This window comes from Peromyscus maniculatus, chromosome 12 (assembly GCF_049852395.1).
Source record: "Peromyscus maniculatus bairdii isolate BWxNUB_F1_BW_parent chromosome 12, HU_Pman_BW_mat_3.1, whole genome shotgun sequence".
Taxonomy (NCBI): Eukaryota; Metazoa; Chordata; class Mammalia; order Rodentia; family Cricetidae; genus Peromyscus; species Peromyscus maniculatus.
Window position 1 is genome coordinate 2,762,327 of NC_134863.1, and position 15,665 is coordinate 2,777,991.

Sequence of the window (15,665 nt, forward strand, 5' to 3'; positions counted from 1 at the left end):
TTGCCTGCTGAATCATTTGTCCAGTTCAGCTCGCCATTTCTTTATCTTCCTTTTTTACAATAAATTTTTGAGTCTTCATTTTTTTTTATTTTCAACTGACACATAGTAGTTATGCATATTTATTTGGTACCATGTGACATTTTGATAGATATCACACAATAACTAAATTAAGGTACTTAGCATATCTAACACTTGAAATGTTTATCATTCATTTGTGTTGATAATACTCAAAATCCTTTACTTTAGCTATTTTGAAATTGCCACCTTTTCTTAGCTGGGGTCTTAGATTGGTGATTGGTGTGGGAGGGACCAGCTCACTGTGGGTGGTGCCACCCTTGAGCTGGTGGTCCTCAGTGCTGTAAGAAAGCAGGCTAAACAGGCCACGTGGAGCAGCACTCTCCATGACTTCTGCTGGGATTTCCTTCCACAGTCATCTGAACTGAAGCAGGAATGTAACCCCAGAGTTTGAAAGCTCAACCCTCGACTGCTCTCGACGGTGTTTGGACAAAGCGTCAGCACGTCAGGTTATAAAAGGAAGGCGTTATGTGGATGATCTACCAAGATTGGTGTCGTCACCGTCAGGCCTCACGGAGCACCTGCTTTGCTGTCTCTTTATGAAATACAATGTGAAGAGACAAAACGGCGGGGGTGGGTGGGGCAATTTGCTACATAGGCAGTCTGGCTTCACAATTATATCAATCCTCCTGCCTCAGCCTCCCAAATGCTAGATTACAGGTATAAATCATCATGATCAGAGTCAAATCTATTCTTAAAATATTTAAAAATAAACTTTAATACTAAAAAATAGTTTTTAATTTTTCATTGTCTGAAAATTTCTCCACTAAGTATGGGGCCATTACGTAATGCTGACATGAGTGCGTATACTTATAAAGAGGAGCAATACTGCAGTGAGATTTTTTCCCCAGACTGGGTACAGTATCCGCTGGGTGCTGACAGTGCCCCACTATGCATCTTTTTTTTTTTAAATTTTTCTTTTTTAATCTTCTTTTTATTTCAAAAGGTTTTTTTTTTCATTTTACTTACCAACCCTAGTTTCCCCTCCCTCCCCTTCTCCCGATCCCCCCAACTCTCCCCCATCCCAACCCCCATCCATTCCTCAGACAGGGGTAAGGCCTCCCTTGGGTAGTCAACAAAGTCTGGCACACCAAGTTGAGGCAAGGCCAAGCCCCTCCCCACTGCATTAGGACTGAGCAAGGTATCCCATCATGGGGAATGGGCTCCAAAAAGCCAGTTCATGCACCCAAGGAAAGTCCTGGTCCCATTCACTGCCAGGGGCCCCCCCACACAGAACAAGCCACACAACTGTCACCCACATCCAGAGGGCCTACTTCCGTCCCATGCTGGTTCCCCAGCTGTCAGTCCAGAGTCAGTGAGCTCCCACTAGCTCAGGTCAGCTGTCTCTGTGCCCCCCCCCACACCTTATCTTGACCGCCCCCCTGCTCATATGATCCCTCCTCCCTCTCTTCAACTGATCTCCAGAGTCCAGGCCAGTGCTTGGCTGTGGATCTCTGCATCTTCTTCCATCAGTTACTGGTTATAGGCTCTGTGATGACAATTAGGGCAGTCACTAATCTGCTTACAGGGGAAGGTCAGTTCAGGCACCCTCTCCACTGTTGCTAGGAGTCTTAGCTGGGGTCATCCTTGTGGGTTCCTGGGAATTTCCCTAGCACCAGGTTTCTCCCTTACCCATAATGGCGCCTTCTATCAAGCCGCTATGCATCTTATAGTCTGTTCCTGATCAAAATGTAGACCAATGGGCTCTGATTAGAATTTTTAGGACATTTTGAGTAACAACATGAAAGAACACTCCTGCTATTTTCTCCAGTATTAGAGATTCCTATTATTGATGAGAAATTAAACTCATTGATAATTAGACAAGCAAATAAATTGATTAATCAAAATAATTAATAAACCACTAATTAAAGTAAATAATGTGTTCTTTAAATAAGTTACTGTTAGGAAATGGAATGATCCTGCTTCAGGACCATGGTACTCAGTCCGTAAACTGCCAGGAGTGTTGTTTGCCTTGTGCATGTGGCTGTCAGCCAAAAGGCTTGCCCAAAGCTTGGATCCCTCTCCACAAGCATCCCGTACTTAAAGATTAGTCAATAATAAACCAAAACAGCTAATTTCCTTGCTTCAATTCAGATGACTGTGGAAGGAAATCCCAGCAGAAGTCATGGAAGGGTGCTGCTTACTGGCTTACTCCACATGGCTTGTTTAGCCTGCTTTCTTACAGCACTGAGAACCACCAGCCAAGGGTGGCACCACCTACAGTGAGCTGGTCCCTCCCACATCAATCACCAATCAGGAAAATATACCATTGGCTTGCTGATTGGCCACTATGATGGAGGGCATTTTCCCTCAGCGACTCTAGCTTTGTCAAGCTGACATAAAACTAGCCAGCACAGTTCCGTTGTTCCCTCTCTCCCTCCATACCCCCACTCATCTCACTCTATTTCAGGAGTTGTCCACAAATGGCACATCTTAATCCTCCTGCACACAAATGTCCAACTGGCAGTTCAGGGAGTCCAGCACAAGGCTTGGTATTGAAAATACGTTCAGAGTCTCTTCATGCCTGAAAATGTCAGAATAAATTCATTATTTTGTACAATTCGTGTATGCCAATTAAAATGTTTAAAGAAAACAAGTCATAGTCTACAATGGGACCTGGAGGCTGGCTCACCTGCTGCACAGCTATCTGAGAATTCTCATCTGGTAGGCGAGCCCTCAAAGCACCTGACATGTTAGGAATTTGAATGGCCTTGGTTTTAGTTAAGTAAATAAACAAACCATAGGAAGTCTTCCTTTCCTGTGTTGACTTTCCTCTCACTGTAGGAGACTGCCACCTCTAGGACACACACTGAAGATGGTGTGTGTGTGTGTGTGTGTGTGTGTGTGTGTGTGTGTGTGTGTGTGTGTGTGTGTGCTGAGTCTCTCATTAACTTGGGAAATTGGTACAACGAAATTTCGTCTCCACCCCGCTCAAACGCTAAACAGAGTTTGAACCAATTTCTTCCTACAGACTTGGATCATCACAGGCTTTTAGCATGATCATTTAAGTGACCGTAAAGCTGTGAGATAGGAAGTACTAGCATGGCATCCACTCTGAGAAAACGGAACCGAAACTACAGAGAACACCGGGCGCTCCGACGGGACTCACGGGGTCCACACTCCAAGTCTGCCCACGGCTCTAAACTTTACCCGGACTCCGCTCCTGCTCCGCCCGAGCATGCGCAGAGGCAGTGAGGCGCTGGTGCCCGCAGGGCGGCGGAGGCCCAGCATGCCCTGCGCGCGCTGCAAGATGGCGGCGCCCGTGCTGCGGCGCCTGTGCTGCGCGCCCCGGTCGGGGCTCTGGCCGCGCGGGCTGCGCGCGGTGCGCCCGGGCGCGCGGGGGGTGCTGGCGGCGCCACGGGCCCGGGGCCTGTTCAAGGAGTTCTTCCCCGAGAGCGGCACGAAGACCGAGCTCCCCGAGCTCTTCGACCGCCGCCGGGCGGGCTCGTCGCCCCAGACCGTGTACTGCGGCTTCGACCCCACGGGCGATTCGCTCCACGTGGGGCACCTGCTAACGCTGTTGGGTCTGTTCCACTTTCAGCGAGCCGGCCACAACGTGATCGCGCTCGTGGGGGGCTCCACAGCCCGCCTGGGGGACCCTAGCGGCCGGACCAAGGGGCGCGAGGCGCAGAGCGCGGAGTGCGTGCAGGCCAACGCGCGCGCCCTGCGCCTGGGGCTGGAGAGCCTGGCCGCCAACCACGCGCGGCTCTTCGCCGACGGGCGGCCCTGGGGCACTTTCACCGTGCTCGACAACGCCGCCTGGTTCCAGGAGCAGCACCTGGTGGACTTCCTGGCCACCGTGGGCGGCCACTTCCGCATGGGCACGCTGCTGAGCAGGCTGAGCGTGCAGAGTCGCCTCAAGAGCCCCGAGGGCATGAGCCTGGCGGAGTTCTTCTACCAGGTGCTCCAGGCCTACGACTTCTACCACCTCTTCCAGCGCTACGGATGCCGGGTCCAGCTGGGCGGAGCGGATCAGCTGGGCAACATCGTGTCTGGATACGAGTTCATCCACAAGTAAGCTGGGCCTGTTAGATCCTGCAGAAGTCCAGGGACGGATACTGCACATTAGTAGTCCGTTATGCGTTATGAAGATGGTAAGATACTGCCCTTGCGAGTTAGGATGTCTGAATTATGGGTGTATTGTAGAACTGCTGGAAGCAGACCACTTAATGATTTGGATTGTGTCCGAGTCGCCCTCAGTTTCTAACTTGAGAAATTGCTTTTGTTATTTATGCCTGAAAATAATTGGACTTAACATTTTCTTGAGGAAGATGGAGTGTAGGGCTGGCTCGTGTGCTACACAACAAAATCATAAAAAACAATTGTTTAAAAAGCACCTGCTAAATGTACCTTCTTCGTGTCCCTTCACCCAGTTTTGACTTTTTTCCGCCCATCTTTCTAAATCACTTCCTGTTGTCTTGCTCAGAAGTATTCTCTCAATTGCAGTTCAGCATGATAAATGTAAATAAATATGAAGTGAATACTGTTATAGTTCTTAAGGACTAGTGTCCAGATTGAGTTTTTTTTTTTTTTTTTTTTAAACATAGTAAGTAACCAGACTCAAATCTGAATTGTGCTTGGTGGAACTAACTGTGCTTACAGAATACCTTGAATGTATGTGTAGGTTGACTGGAGAAGATGTATTCGGAATCACTGTTCCTCTGATTACAAGTACAACTGGAGCAAAGTTGGGAAAATCTGCTGGCAACGCCGTTTGGCTAAACAGAGAGAAAACATCACCATTTGAACTTTATCAGTTCTTTGTCAGACAGCAAGATGATTGTGTAGAAAGGTGAGCTTTTAATAGACAGCTGAAAATAACTAATACATAGTTATGCTTCAGTTTTAGCTACTGAAGCATTATTCTTTGTAGGTTTTTAATGTTGATTCTGAAGGTGTAAATTATTGTGTAACAGGATATTGCCGTTTAACTCATACTTTTGTTTATTTTTAAACACTAGAGTTGAACCCAGGGCTGAATGGCTATTAGGCAGTTGCTTAACCATTGAACTGTAGACATCCCAGGCCTGGGGAAAAAAGAAATCCCTGTGAGTTGGCCAGGACAGTATCTGACTTCAGTCTTCTGCCTCGGCCCGGTGGTTAGAAGCTGGGATTACAGACTGTACCAGCGTGCCTGGCATCGGTGAGGGTTTTCCCATGCCCTTCCTTGTACATGAAACTACATCTCAGTCCTAGGAACTGTTTGCTTGTTAAAATAGAAACTACAGTGACATTTAAAACCCAAATTGTTTTTACCTATGTCTAGCAAGTACATAGGATTGTATCACTTGCGTATTCTAGGTTATTTACTCCTTTTATCTTAAATTTAAACATCCTCTCCCTTTGTCTCATCTCACAGATAGGACTCTCAAGTCTCTAACCTTTAGGTTTTTCTCAGTTGGAACCGTGGAATGTGCCTATGATTCCAGCTGGGAGTCTAAGGGTTCCAGGCTGGCTTGGGCAACATTTCGAGACCCTCCTCTCCTCACTAAATCTAAACAGTGTACCACAAAACGTTTCATTTGCAAAGATATTCTTTAGAAAGCCAGCGCCTTTGTTTTTACTTAAGTTTTAATTTTTTTTTTTTTTTTTTGGTTTTTCGAGACAGGGTTTCTCTGTGTAGCTTTGCGCCTTTCCTGGAACTCACTTGGTAGCCCAGGCTGGCCTTGAACTCACAGAAATCCGCCTGCCTCTGCCTCCCGAGTGCTGGGATTAAAGGTGTGCGCCACCACCGCCCGGCCTTAATTTTTAAACATTGTGGTAAATCACGTCTTTTGAGCCACGTAACTTAGCCACAAAATCCTGTAGACAGTTGTTGTGTAGATGCCTAGTCATGAATCTCAGTTGTGCACTTCATCTTAATAAACCCACTAATTTTGTTTCACCCTGGTTGGTCTCCTTAAGTCTTCTGTGGTATAATCAAGGATCCAGCTTTACCTGAGTGCAGATGTCAAAGGGAGAGGAAAACGTAGTTGTAACTAAGCTATGATCTGACATAATCTCTACTGGGTACATGCCTAACAGAAACTCATGCATGTGTGTACCAAGAAAAATATGAAGGTATTCATGGCATGATTAGCATATTTTCAAAATTAGACACACAATGCCCACAGTAGAGTATTAATAGCTTGGAAAGCTGTACTTATGACATCATAAATCTCTTGCACATGGTGGTGTGTCAAAGTAGTTAGAAAAATATATTCTGCATGATTTTATTCATAATCTTGTATTTTTTAAGAGGATGATGTCATGGGTATTTGTTTTACAATGGTTCATTAAACTTTTTCTACATATCATTTTGCAAAAGTTAACATATAGAATACTATTCATGTCAAATTTTAAGTTACATGGTGCTTTTTAAAGATACACATAAAACAAACGTCAAAGTATTCTTAAGGAAGCACACAAATTATCTCTTGGCATTAAAAATGGAAGGAGATGGGGTTGGAGCCTTCGTTTATTTCTGTACCATTTTGTTACTTAAGGAAAGTAGAAAGCAAGTATTGGAAAATATTGTCCATTGGGGTTCTGTTTGTCTTAAGTGTGCAGCTTAAGTACAGTAAGTACATTTTTTCATTCATAAATTCCAAAGTGAATGTAAAAGGTTTTTCTCCCCCCTAAGATAAGGGAGCTGGTAGATGCTGTCCACCTAATGCGTCATCTCTTGCCCTGCAGGTACCTGAAGCTCTTCACTTTTCTCCCCCTCCCAGAGATTGAACACATTATGCAGCTGCATGTTAGAGAACCAGAAAAGCGGAGTGCTCAGAAACGACTTGCTGCAGAAGTCACAAAGCTTGTTCATGGACAAGAAGGTCTGGACTCTGCTAAAAGGTTGGCTTTAGAATAGTTAGTGCTCCCCGTCCACAACACAGCTCTGCACTGTGGGTTCAGAGGGAGGACTGGAAACTGGCTGTGAGATTGTGTCTCCAAGAAATGACAGGGAAACTTCACCCACATTACAGCAGCAAGGCTGCCTCAACACGTGTACTACTAATAGGTGTGCTAACGTGGAAGGGGGAGATCTCATGAGTCCCCGCCCCTCAACAAAGAACTACAGGCAACTAAGGAATGCTGAGAGGAGAAGTGAATACTTAATGAAATTTAGTGGATAGACAAGAAAAATTCAGGATGATTTTAGGAGTTTCTCATGACTAACCTGGACTGTATTTAACTTATTTTTAAATTGTCTCTATTGGATCACACAAAATAGATGCTGCTGTTGAATGAAAAACTATATCGTGGAACACAGTGGGCACTCCGTAACTGGTCGGGGAAGGGGTTAGCAGCCCCTGATGTGGTTTTATGTTTTTCAGGTGTACACAAGCCCTTTACCATAGCAGCATAGAGGCACTGGAGGTCATGTCTGACCAAGAGTTAAAAGAATTGTTTAAAGAAGCTTCATTTTCTGAATTAGTTCTCGACCCTGGAACAAGTGTGATAGATACTTGCCGAAAAGCAAATGCTATTCCAGACGGTCCCCGAGGGTAAGATTTAACTTTCTTTCTTTTTTAAATGAGAGTGAATGTTTAACACACACAACACTCCTGAACCTTCTTCAACAAACACTGTCTTTGCATTAGTTTTAAAACCTTTCATCGGCAAGTCTACAGCCCTGCAGTAGTCTAACCTGAGACTTGTCGGGGCTCTCAGACTGACAGTACAGTGAAACAACACAAAGCACACTTGTTCCCCGATTTCCTGCCGTGACTTACAGACTTTTGTCAAACAGTTGTTTTTTTATTTTATTTTTTCTGAGTAACATATGAAGAAGTTACCACCTCACCTCGTTTTGAACGGTGTTTCCTGCTTGATCTTCACCACCGATTGGATATGGGGCTCTGCCTAAAAGAAACTGTTCCCATTTGGGGACATGCTCTTCTGCTGATATCAGCCCAGTAACAGATCTCAAGAGAATGCACTGCAGGCTGTGGACGTGGCTTAAGCCTGACCTGTAAAGATTTCTCTGCAGCTTCTATGGCCTACAAGAGACTGATGTTCCTTTTTGAAGCAGTCTCAGGGACTTGGAGGAGACATGCCCTTTCTCTGTTCTGATCTCCAAAACTCTTCATTTTCTGAAGTAACAGTAATCTTTGTGATACTGTTTCTTCATGTCTTTTAGAAAGGTGAATTTCTTGAGTGAACAAGGAAGTCATTTTTAATCAAAGCTGGGCTATAAGCTTTCTGGCTCCCCACTTAATAGCTTCCTCCACATCAGCCCACTGGCCTTGGGGGGTTGTGGCCACACTGCACCCACCCCTGAGCCCTTCCGGGAAGGCCTTCACTTTGATTCTTGATGTCCTGTGAGGTGCTGAACTTGACAGCATGTCTCCAGAGTGTTTTCTGGATACTGCTGTCACGTACCTCATTTCTTGCAGAAGTTAGGTTCATAGAGTTGGAGAGGTCTTGACCTCTGAGGAGGACAGTGCTCCTTCATTCAATCCTTCACTGGGATCAGTCAGCTCAGGAATTTGGTCACAGAGAAGTGAGAAGATTCTCAGGACCTCCTCTTACTCAGCCTGTAGCCTCATTTGAGGACAGGATCTATTTTAAAATTTAATTATTGAAAAGAAATGAGCAAAGAAACAGAACTTCATAAAGCTTATAAACTGTAGAATATTCTCCTTGGGCATTACATTTTTCTGCATATTACAATTCCTCAGCTCTACCATATTATTAGGGAATACTACTTTTGCCCTACAAAAAGCGATTTGGCATGTGGAGTGTTCATTTATAACTGTACATGTTATAAATGGAACGTGTACAAGGAAAAGCAATAATCAGAAATCCTTGGTGCCTCACCCGTGGGACTTTACACATAAAGTCCCTGTCGTTTGCCCATGGTTACATGAATGACATTTGTTACAGTTGCTTTGAATTGTTTTGGAATCTCTGCCTCTCCATTGAGCTCTAAATTTCTGGGTGAAGACCGAGAGCCATGTCTGCTTGTTCATGGCCTGCCATTCTACCTTATCTATTTATTCCCCAATGTTTTACTTACAATTAATTAAATTAATTAGAAGTTTAATAAATGCACTAAATTTAAGGTTGGAGTCTAATCTCCCCTACAGCAAATCTGGGTTTATGCATTTTCTTGTGAACTTCGCTCTGTTGTATTTGCTGATTAGCCAGTCAGCAGTGGTACTGTATTTTTCATACCGTAAATAGGGTTGGCCTGCATATTCAGCATGTAAGCAGTCTTCTTAGAAGAAAGGAATTTATCTCTAAATAGGAACATTTTTGTTGTTGGCTTGATTTTATAAAGCTGTTTTCAATGAGTTGCCTAACTTACTTAGTCACACATGCCGATGAAAGAAAGCCACTGCTTACTTGATTCAGACTTGAAAGGCTCCCTTTTGCTGCTTCTCCTTGCTTGTCAAAATTACTGTCACCCAGTGTCTTATCATCTTACCTGACAAAAGTTCCCGGCCCTCACCTATCCAGTGTGCCCCTAGAGAAACATCCAGGCCTTCACAGCACAGCACAGTGCTGGACAGTGGTGTTGACATTGTCTTTATCTCTTTGATGCTATTTATGCCTAGCACATAGTAAGTACTTCATTGAATAAACTGAATGTGAAAGTCAGTAAAACGTACTTCTGGTCTCATACATTTATTAAACCAGCTATTGATTTTTCCATTTATGAGATCAGCTGATTAAGAATTTTGTTTTTATTCAAACTACTATTCATATTTTCCAGTTTCCTATTATCTTTTCTTAAAAGATTCAAGTAGTGGTATTTGTTACCTGTATCTTATGGGTAATATACTTTAAAAGCAAAATTGCTTTTTTGTTTTCAGGAGTTTCTTGTCTGGCAGTTTTTTCCCTCACAATAATAGAAATTCTGAAAAGTAAATCTCCATTAAAAGCCATTATGGGGTGAATGTGTCATAGAGCTGGTCCATCTGAGCCTGTGGTACAGGCCTATAATCTCCTATCTGAGCCTGTGGCTTGGGCTTGTAATCTGTCTGAGCCTGTGGTGCCAGCCTGTAATCTCCTATCTGAGCCTGTGGTGCCAGCCTGTAATCTCATGTCTGAGCCTCTGGTACACTTGGGCTTGTAATCTCCTGTCTGAGCCTGTGGTGCCAGCCTGTAATCTCAGATGCTTGGGAGGTTAAGGCAGGAGGATCACAGGTGTAAGACCCACCTGAGCTGAAGTTTGAGTGTAGGTCAGCCAGGTGACCTACTGACAGCTTACCTCAAAAAGTAGAAGTCAGGTCATTTCTGGTGATTGGATGCTTCTAGTTATTAAACCTTTCTATTTTCAGATATCGGATGATAACAGAAGGCGGAGTCAGTATAAATCACAGACAGGTAACAAATCCTGAGAGTGTTTTAGTAATTGGACAACATATTCTCAAGAATGGACTTTCCTTACTTAAAATAGGAAAAAGGAATTTCTACGTTATAAAATGGCTTCAGCTGTGAAAGATTTTGTCCGAATATGTCCATCATTCATTTTCAAAACATGGAGGGTCTTCAAAAACAGAGAATGAAATATACACAAGGCTTTACAATGTAAACACCTTTGTGCATTTTTAAATAAAGTGTTATCTAACTATGGTGTATTCTTTTTTTTATTTTTATTTTTATTTTATTTTACAATACCATTCAGTTCTACATATCAGCCATGGGTTCCCCTATTCTCCCCCCTCCCACGCCCTCCCCTTACCCCCAGACTACCCCCCATTCCCACCTCCTCCAGAACAAGTCCTCCCCCGAGGACTGCGATCAACCTGGTAGACTCAGTCCAGGCAGGTCCAGTCCCTTCCTCCCAGACTGAGCCAAGTGTGCCTGCATAAGCTCCAGGTTTCAAACAGCCAACTCAGGCAATGAGCATAGGACTTGGTCCCACTGCCTAGTTGCCTCCCAAACTGATCAAGCCAATCAGCTGTCTCACCTATTCAGAGGGCCTGATCCAGCTGGGGGCCCCTCAGCCTTTGGTTCATAGGTCATGTGTTTCCATTCATTTGGCTATTTTTTTTCAATAATTGAGTAAAACTGAAATTTATTATAAGCCACAGTCGTCCTAGAGACCTACATGCTATATATATATATATAACCTCTATGGTTCTATGGGTTGTGGTCTGATTGTTCTTTATTTTATATCTAGAATCCACCTATGAGTGAGTACATACCATGACTGTCTTTCTGGGTTTGGGTTACCTCACTCAGGATGATTTTTTCTAGTTCCATCCATTTGCCTGCAAATTTCATGCTTTCATTGTTTTTCTCTGCTGAGTAGTACTCCATTGTGTATATGTACCACATTTTTTTCATCCATTCTTCCGTTGATGGGCATCTAGGTTGTTTCCAGGTTCTGGCTATTACAAATAGTGCTGCTATGAGCATGTATCTTTATGGTATGAATCAGCATTCCTTGGGTATATGCCCAAGATGGGATGGCTGGGTCTTGAGGTAGTTCGAGTCCTAATTTTCTGAGAAACCGCCATACTGATTTCCACAGTGGTTGTACAAGTTTACATTCTCACCAACAGTGGAGGAGTGTTCCCTTTGCTCCACATCCTCTCCAACATTGATTGTCATTGGTGTTTTTGATCGTAGCCATTCTAACAGGTGGTATCTCACAGTCGTTTTGATTTGCATTTCTCTGATGATTAAGGATGTTGAGCATTTCTTTAAATGTCTTTCAGCCATTTGTAGTTCCTGTTTTGTGAATTTTCTGTTTAGCTCTTTAGCCCATTTTTTAATTGTACTGTTCAGTACTTTGATGTCTAGTTTCTTGAGTTCTTTATATATTGTGGAGATCAATCCTCTGTCAGATGTGGGGTTGGTGAAGATCTTTTCCCATTCTGTTGGCTGTCTTTTTGTCTTATTGACTGTGTCAATTTGCCCTGCAAAAGCTTCTCAGTTTCGAGAGGTCCCATTTATTAATTGTTGTGCTCAGGGTCTGTGCTGTTGGTGTTTTATTTAGGAAATGGTCTCCGGTGCCAATGCGTTCAAGAGTGCTTCCTATTTTCTTTTCTATTAAGTTTAGTGTAACTGGATTTATGTTCAGGTCTTTGATCCACTTGGACTTGAGTTTTGTGCATGGTGACAGATATGGATCTATTTGTAATCTTTTACATATTGACATCCAGTTATGCCAGCACCATTTGTTGAAGATACTTTCTTTTTTCCATTGTATAGTTTTGGCTCCTTTGTCAAAAACCAGGTGTTCATATGTGCATGGATTAATGTCAGGGTCTTCAATTCGATTCCATTGGTCCATATGTCGGTTTTTATACCAGTACCAAGCTGTTTTTATTACTATAGCTCTATAGTAGAGTTTGAGGTCAGGGATGGTGATGCCTCCAAGGGTTGCTTTATCGTATAGGATTCTTTTAGCTATCCTGGGTCTTTTGTTTTTCCATATAAAGTTGAGTATTTTTCTTTCCAAGTCTGTGAAGAATTGTGTTGGGATTTTGATGGGGATTGCATTGAATCTGTATATTGCTTTTGGTAAGATTGCCATTTTTACTATGTTAATCCTACCTATCCATGAGCATGGGAGATCCTTCCATTTTCTGATATCTTCAATTTCTTTCTTTAGAGATTTAAAGTTCTTATCAAAAAGGTCCTTCACTTGTTTAGTTAGTGTTATCCCAAGGTATTTTATATTATTTGTGGCTATTGTAAAGGGTGATGTTTCTCTGACTTCTTTCTCAGCCCTTTTATCATTTGTGTATAGGAGGGCTACTGATTTTTTTGAGTTGATCTTGTATCCTGCCACTTTACTGAAGGAGTTTATCAGCTGTAGGAGTTCCCTGGTAGAGTTTTTGTGGTCACTTATGTATACTATCATATCATCTGCAAATAGTGAAAGTTTGACTTCTTCCTTGCCAATTTGTATCCCTTTGATCTCCTTTTGTTGTCTTATTGCTCTAGCTAGAACTTTTAGTACTATATTGAATAAATATGGGGAGAGTGGACAGCCTTGTCTTGTTCCTGAATTTAGTGGTATCACTTTGAGTTTCTCTCCATTTAATTTGATGTTTGCTGTTGGGTTGCTATAAATTGCTTTTATTATGTTTAGAAATGTTCTTTCTGTTCCTGATCTTTCTAAGACCTTTATCATGAAGGGGTGTTGGATTTTGTCAAAGGCTTTTTCAGCATCTAAGGAGATGATCATGTGGTTTTTTTCTTTCAGTTTGTTTATATGATGTATTACATTGACTGATTTTCGTATGTTGAACCATCCTTGCATCCCTGGGATGAATCCTACTTGGTCGTGATGGATGATTGTTTTGATGTATTCTTGGATTCGGTTTGCCAATATTTTGTTGAGTATTTTTGCATCAATGTTCATGAGGGAGATTGGTCTGTAGTTCTCTTTCTTTGTTGCAGCTTTGTGTGGTTTGGGTATCAGGGTAATTGTAGCCTCATAAAAAGAGTTTGGTAGTGTTCCTTCTGTTTCTATTGTGTGGAACACTTTGAAGAGTATTGGTATTAGTTCTTCTTTGAAAGTCTGGTAGAATTCTGCACTGAAACTATCTGGTCCTGGGCTTTTTTTGGTTGAGAGACTTTTGATGACTGTTTCTATTTCTTTAGGGGTTATTGGTCTATTTAAATGGTTTATCTGGTCTTGATTTAATTTTGGTATGTGGTATTTATCCAGAAAAATTGACCATTTCTTCCTGGTTTTCCATTTTTGTGGAGTACAGGTTTTTGAAGTATGATCTGATGATTCTCTGGATTTCCTCATTGTCTGTTGTTATGTCTCCCTTTTCATTTCTGATTTTGTGAATTTGGGTGCTCTCTCTTTGCCTTTTGGTTAATTTGGCTAGGGGTTTGTCTATCTCGTTGATTTTTTTCAAAGAACCAACTCTTTGTTTCATTAATTTTTTTTTGTATTGTTCTCTTGTTTTCTATTTCGTTGATTTCAGTTCTCAATTTGATTATTTCCTGGCGTCTATTTCTCCTGGGTGAGTTTGTTTCTTTTTGTTCTAGAGCTTTCAGTTGTGCTGTTAATTCATTGGTATGGGATTGCTCCATCTTCTTTATGTGTGCATTTAGAGCTATGAATTTTCCTTTTAGCACTGCTTTCATAGTGTCCCATAAGTTTGGGTATGTTGTACTTTCATTTTCATTGAATTCTTGGAAATCTTTCTTTCTTTATTTCTTCCTTGACCCATTGATGTTTCAGGTGGTCATTATTCAGTTTCCATGAGTTTGTGGGTTTTCTATAATTTTTGTTGTTGTTGAGGTCTAACTTTAAGGCATGATGGTCTGATAAGATACAGGAGCTTATTCCAATTTTTTTGTATCTGTTGAGATTTGTTTTGTGTCCAAGCATGTTGTCAATTTTTGAGAAGGTTCCATGGGGTGCTGAGAAGAAAGTCTATTCTTTTGTGTTAGGATGGAATGTTCTGTAGATATCTATTAAGTTCATTTGAGTCATAACATCTGTTAGGTCCTTTATTTCTTTGTTAAGTTTCAGTCTGGTAGATCTATGTTTTGGTGAGAGTGGTGTGTTAAAATCTCCCACTACTAAAGTGTGAGGTTTGATGTGCGTTTTAAACTTTAGTAGTGTTTCTTTTATGAATGTGGGTGCTTTTGTATTTGGAGCATAAATGTTTAGAATCGAGACTTCATCTTGGTGGATTTTTCCCGTGATAAATATGTAATGTCCATCCTGATCTCTTTTGATTGATTTTAGTTTGAAGTCTATTTTATTAGATATTAGGATAGCTACACCAGCTTGTTTCTTAGGTCCATTTGCTTGGAAAGCCTTTTCCCAGCCCTTTACTCGGAGGTAGTGTGTCTTTGAAGTTAAGGTGTGTTTCTTGTATGCAGCAGATGGATGGGTCCTGTTTTCTTATCCATTCTGTTAGCCTGTGTCTTTTTATAGGTGAGTTGAGACCATTGATATTGATGGATATTAATGACCAGTGATTGTTAATTCCTGTTATTTTTTGTGGTTGTGTTGTCCTTCTGTGTTGTATGTTGGTGTGGGATTATCTATTGCTTGATTTTTCATGGATGTGTTTAGCTTCTTTGGGTTGGATTTTCCCTTCTAGTGCTTTCTGTAGGGCTGGGTTTGTGGACAGGTATTGATTAACTCTGGTTTTATCCTGGAATATTTTGTTTACTCTGCCTATGGTGATTGAGAGTTTTGCTGGGTATAATAGTCTGGGTTGGCATCCGTGGTCTCTTAGTGTCTGCATGAGATTTGTCCATGATCTTCTAGCTTTCATAGTCTCTATTGAGTAGTCTGGTGTTATTCTGATGGATTTGCCTTTATATGTTACTTGGTCTTTTTCCTTTGTGGCTCTTAATATTTTTTCTTTGTTCTCTGTGTTTAGTGTTTTGATTATTATGTGGCGAGGGGACTTTTTTTTTTGGATCCAGCCTATTCGGTGTTCTGTAAGCTTCTTGTATCTTCATAGGTATTTCTTTCTTTAGGTTAGGAAAGTTTTCTTCTATGATTTTGTTGAGTATATTTTCTGTGCCTTTGAGTTGGTATTCTCCTCCTTCTTCTATCCCTATTATTCTTAGGTCTGGTCTTTTCATGGTGTCCCAAATTTCCTGGACATTTTGTTACGACTTTTCTGTCTTCAGTGTTTTCTTTGACTGACGAATCTATTTTCTCT

At 42.0% G+C, this 15,665-nt stretch overlaps 1 protein-coding gene and 1 pseudogene across 1 annotated transcript; one reads left to right on the forward strand and one right to left on the reverse strand.

Annotated features, from left to right (window-relative positions):
* The first annotated feature begins 3,310 nt into the window (after positions 1-3,310).
* Yars2 (tyrosyl-tRNA synthetase 2) lies at positions 3,311-10,633 on the forward strand. The gene is made up of 5 exons (XM_042258950.2): positions 3,311-4,089; positions 4,700-4,867; positions 6,751-6,906; positions 7,389-7,559; positions 10,341-10,633. Exons 1-5 carry the CDS (start codon positions 3,326-3,328, stop codon positions 10,498-10,500), a joined length of 1,419 nt encoding a protein of 472 aa, XP_042114884.2. The 5' UTR covers positions 3,311-3,325; the 3' UTR covers positions 10,501-10,633.
* Positions 7,798-8,676, reverse strand: LOC121821645 (centrosomal protein 15 pseudogene; annotated as a pseudogene).
* Positions 10,634-15,665: the final 5,032 nt, after the last annotated feature.

Excerpts from the sequence above, each read along its gene's own strand:
- Yars2 (XM_042258950.2), top strand. The coding sequence starts at position 3,326 with ATGGCGGCGCCCGTGCTGCGGCGCCTGTGCTGCGCGCCCCGGTCGGGG. Across the intron at positions 4,868-6,750 it reads CAAGATGATTGTGTAGAAAG|GTACCTGAAGCTCTTCACTT; the intron begins GTGAGCTTTTAA and ends CTTGCCCTGCAG. Across the intron at positions 6,907-7,388 it reads GGTCTGGACTCTGCTAAAAG|GTGTACACAAGCCCTTTACC; the intron begins GTTGGCTTTAGA and ends TATGTTTTTCAG.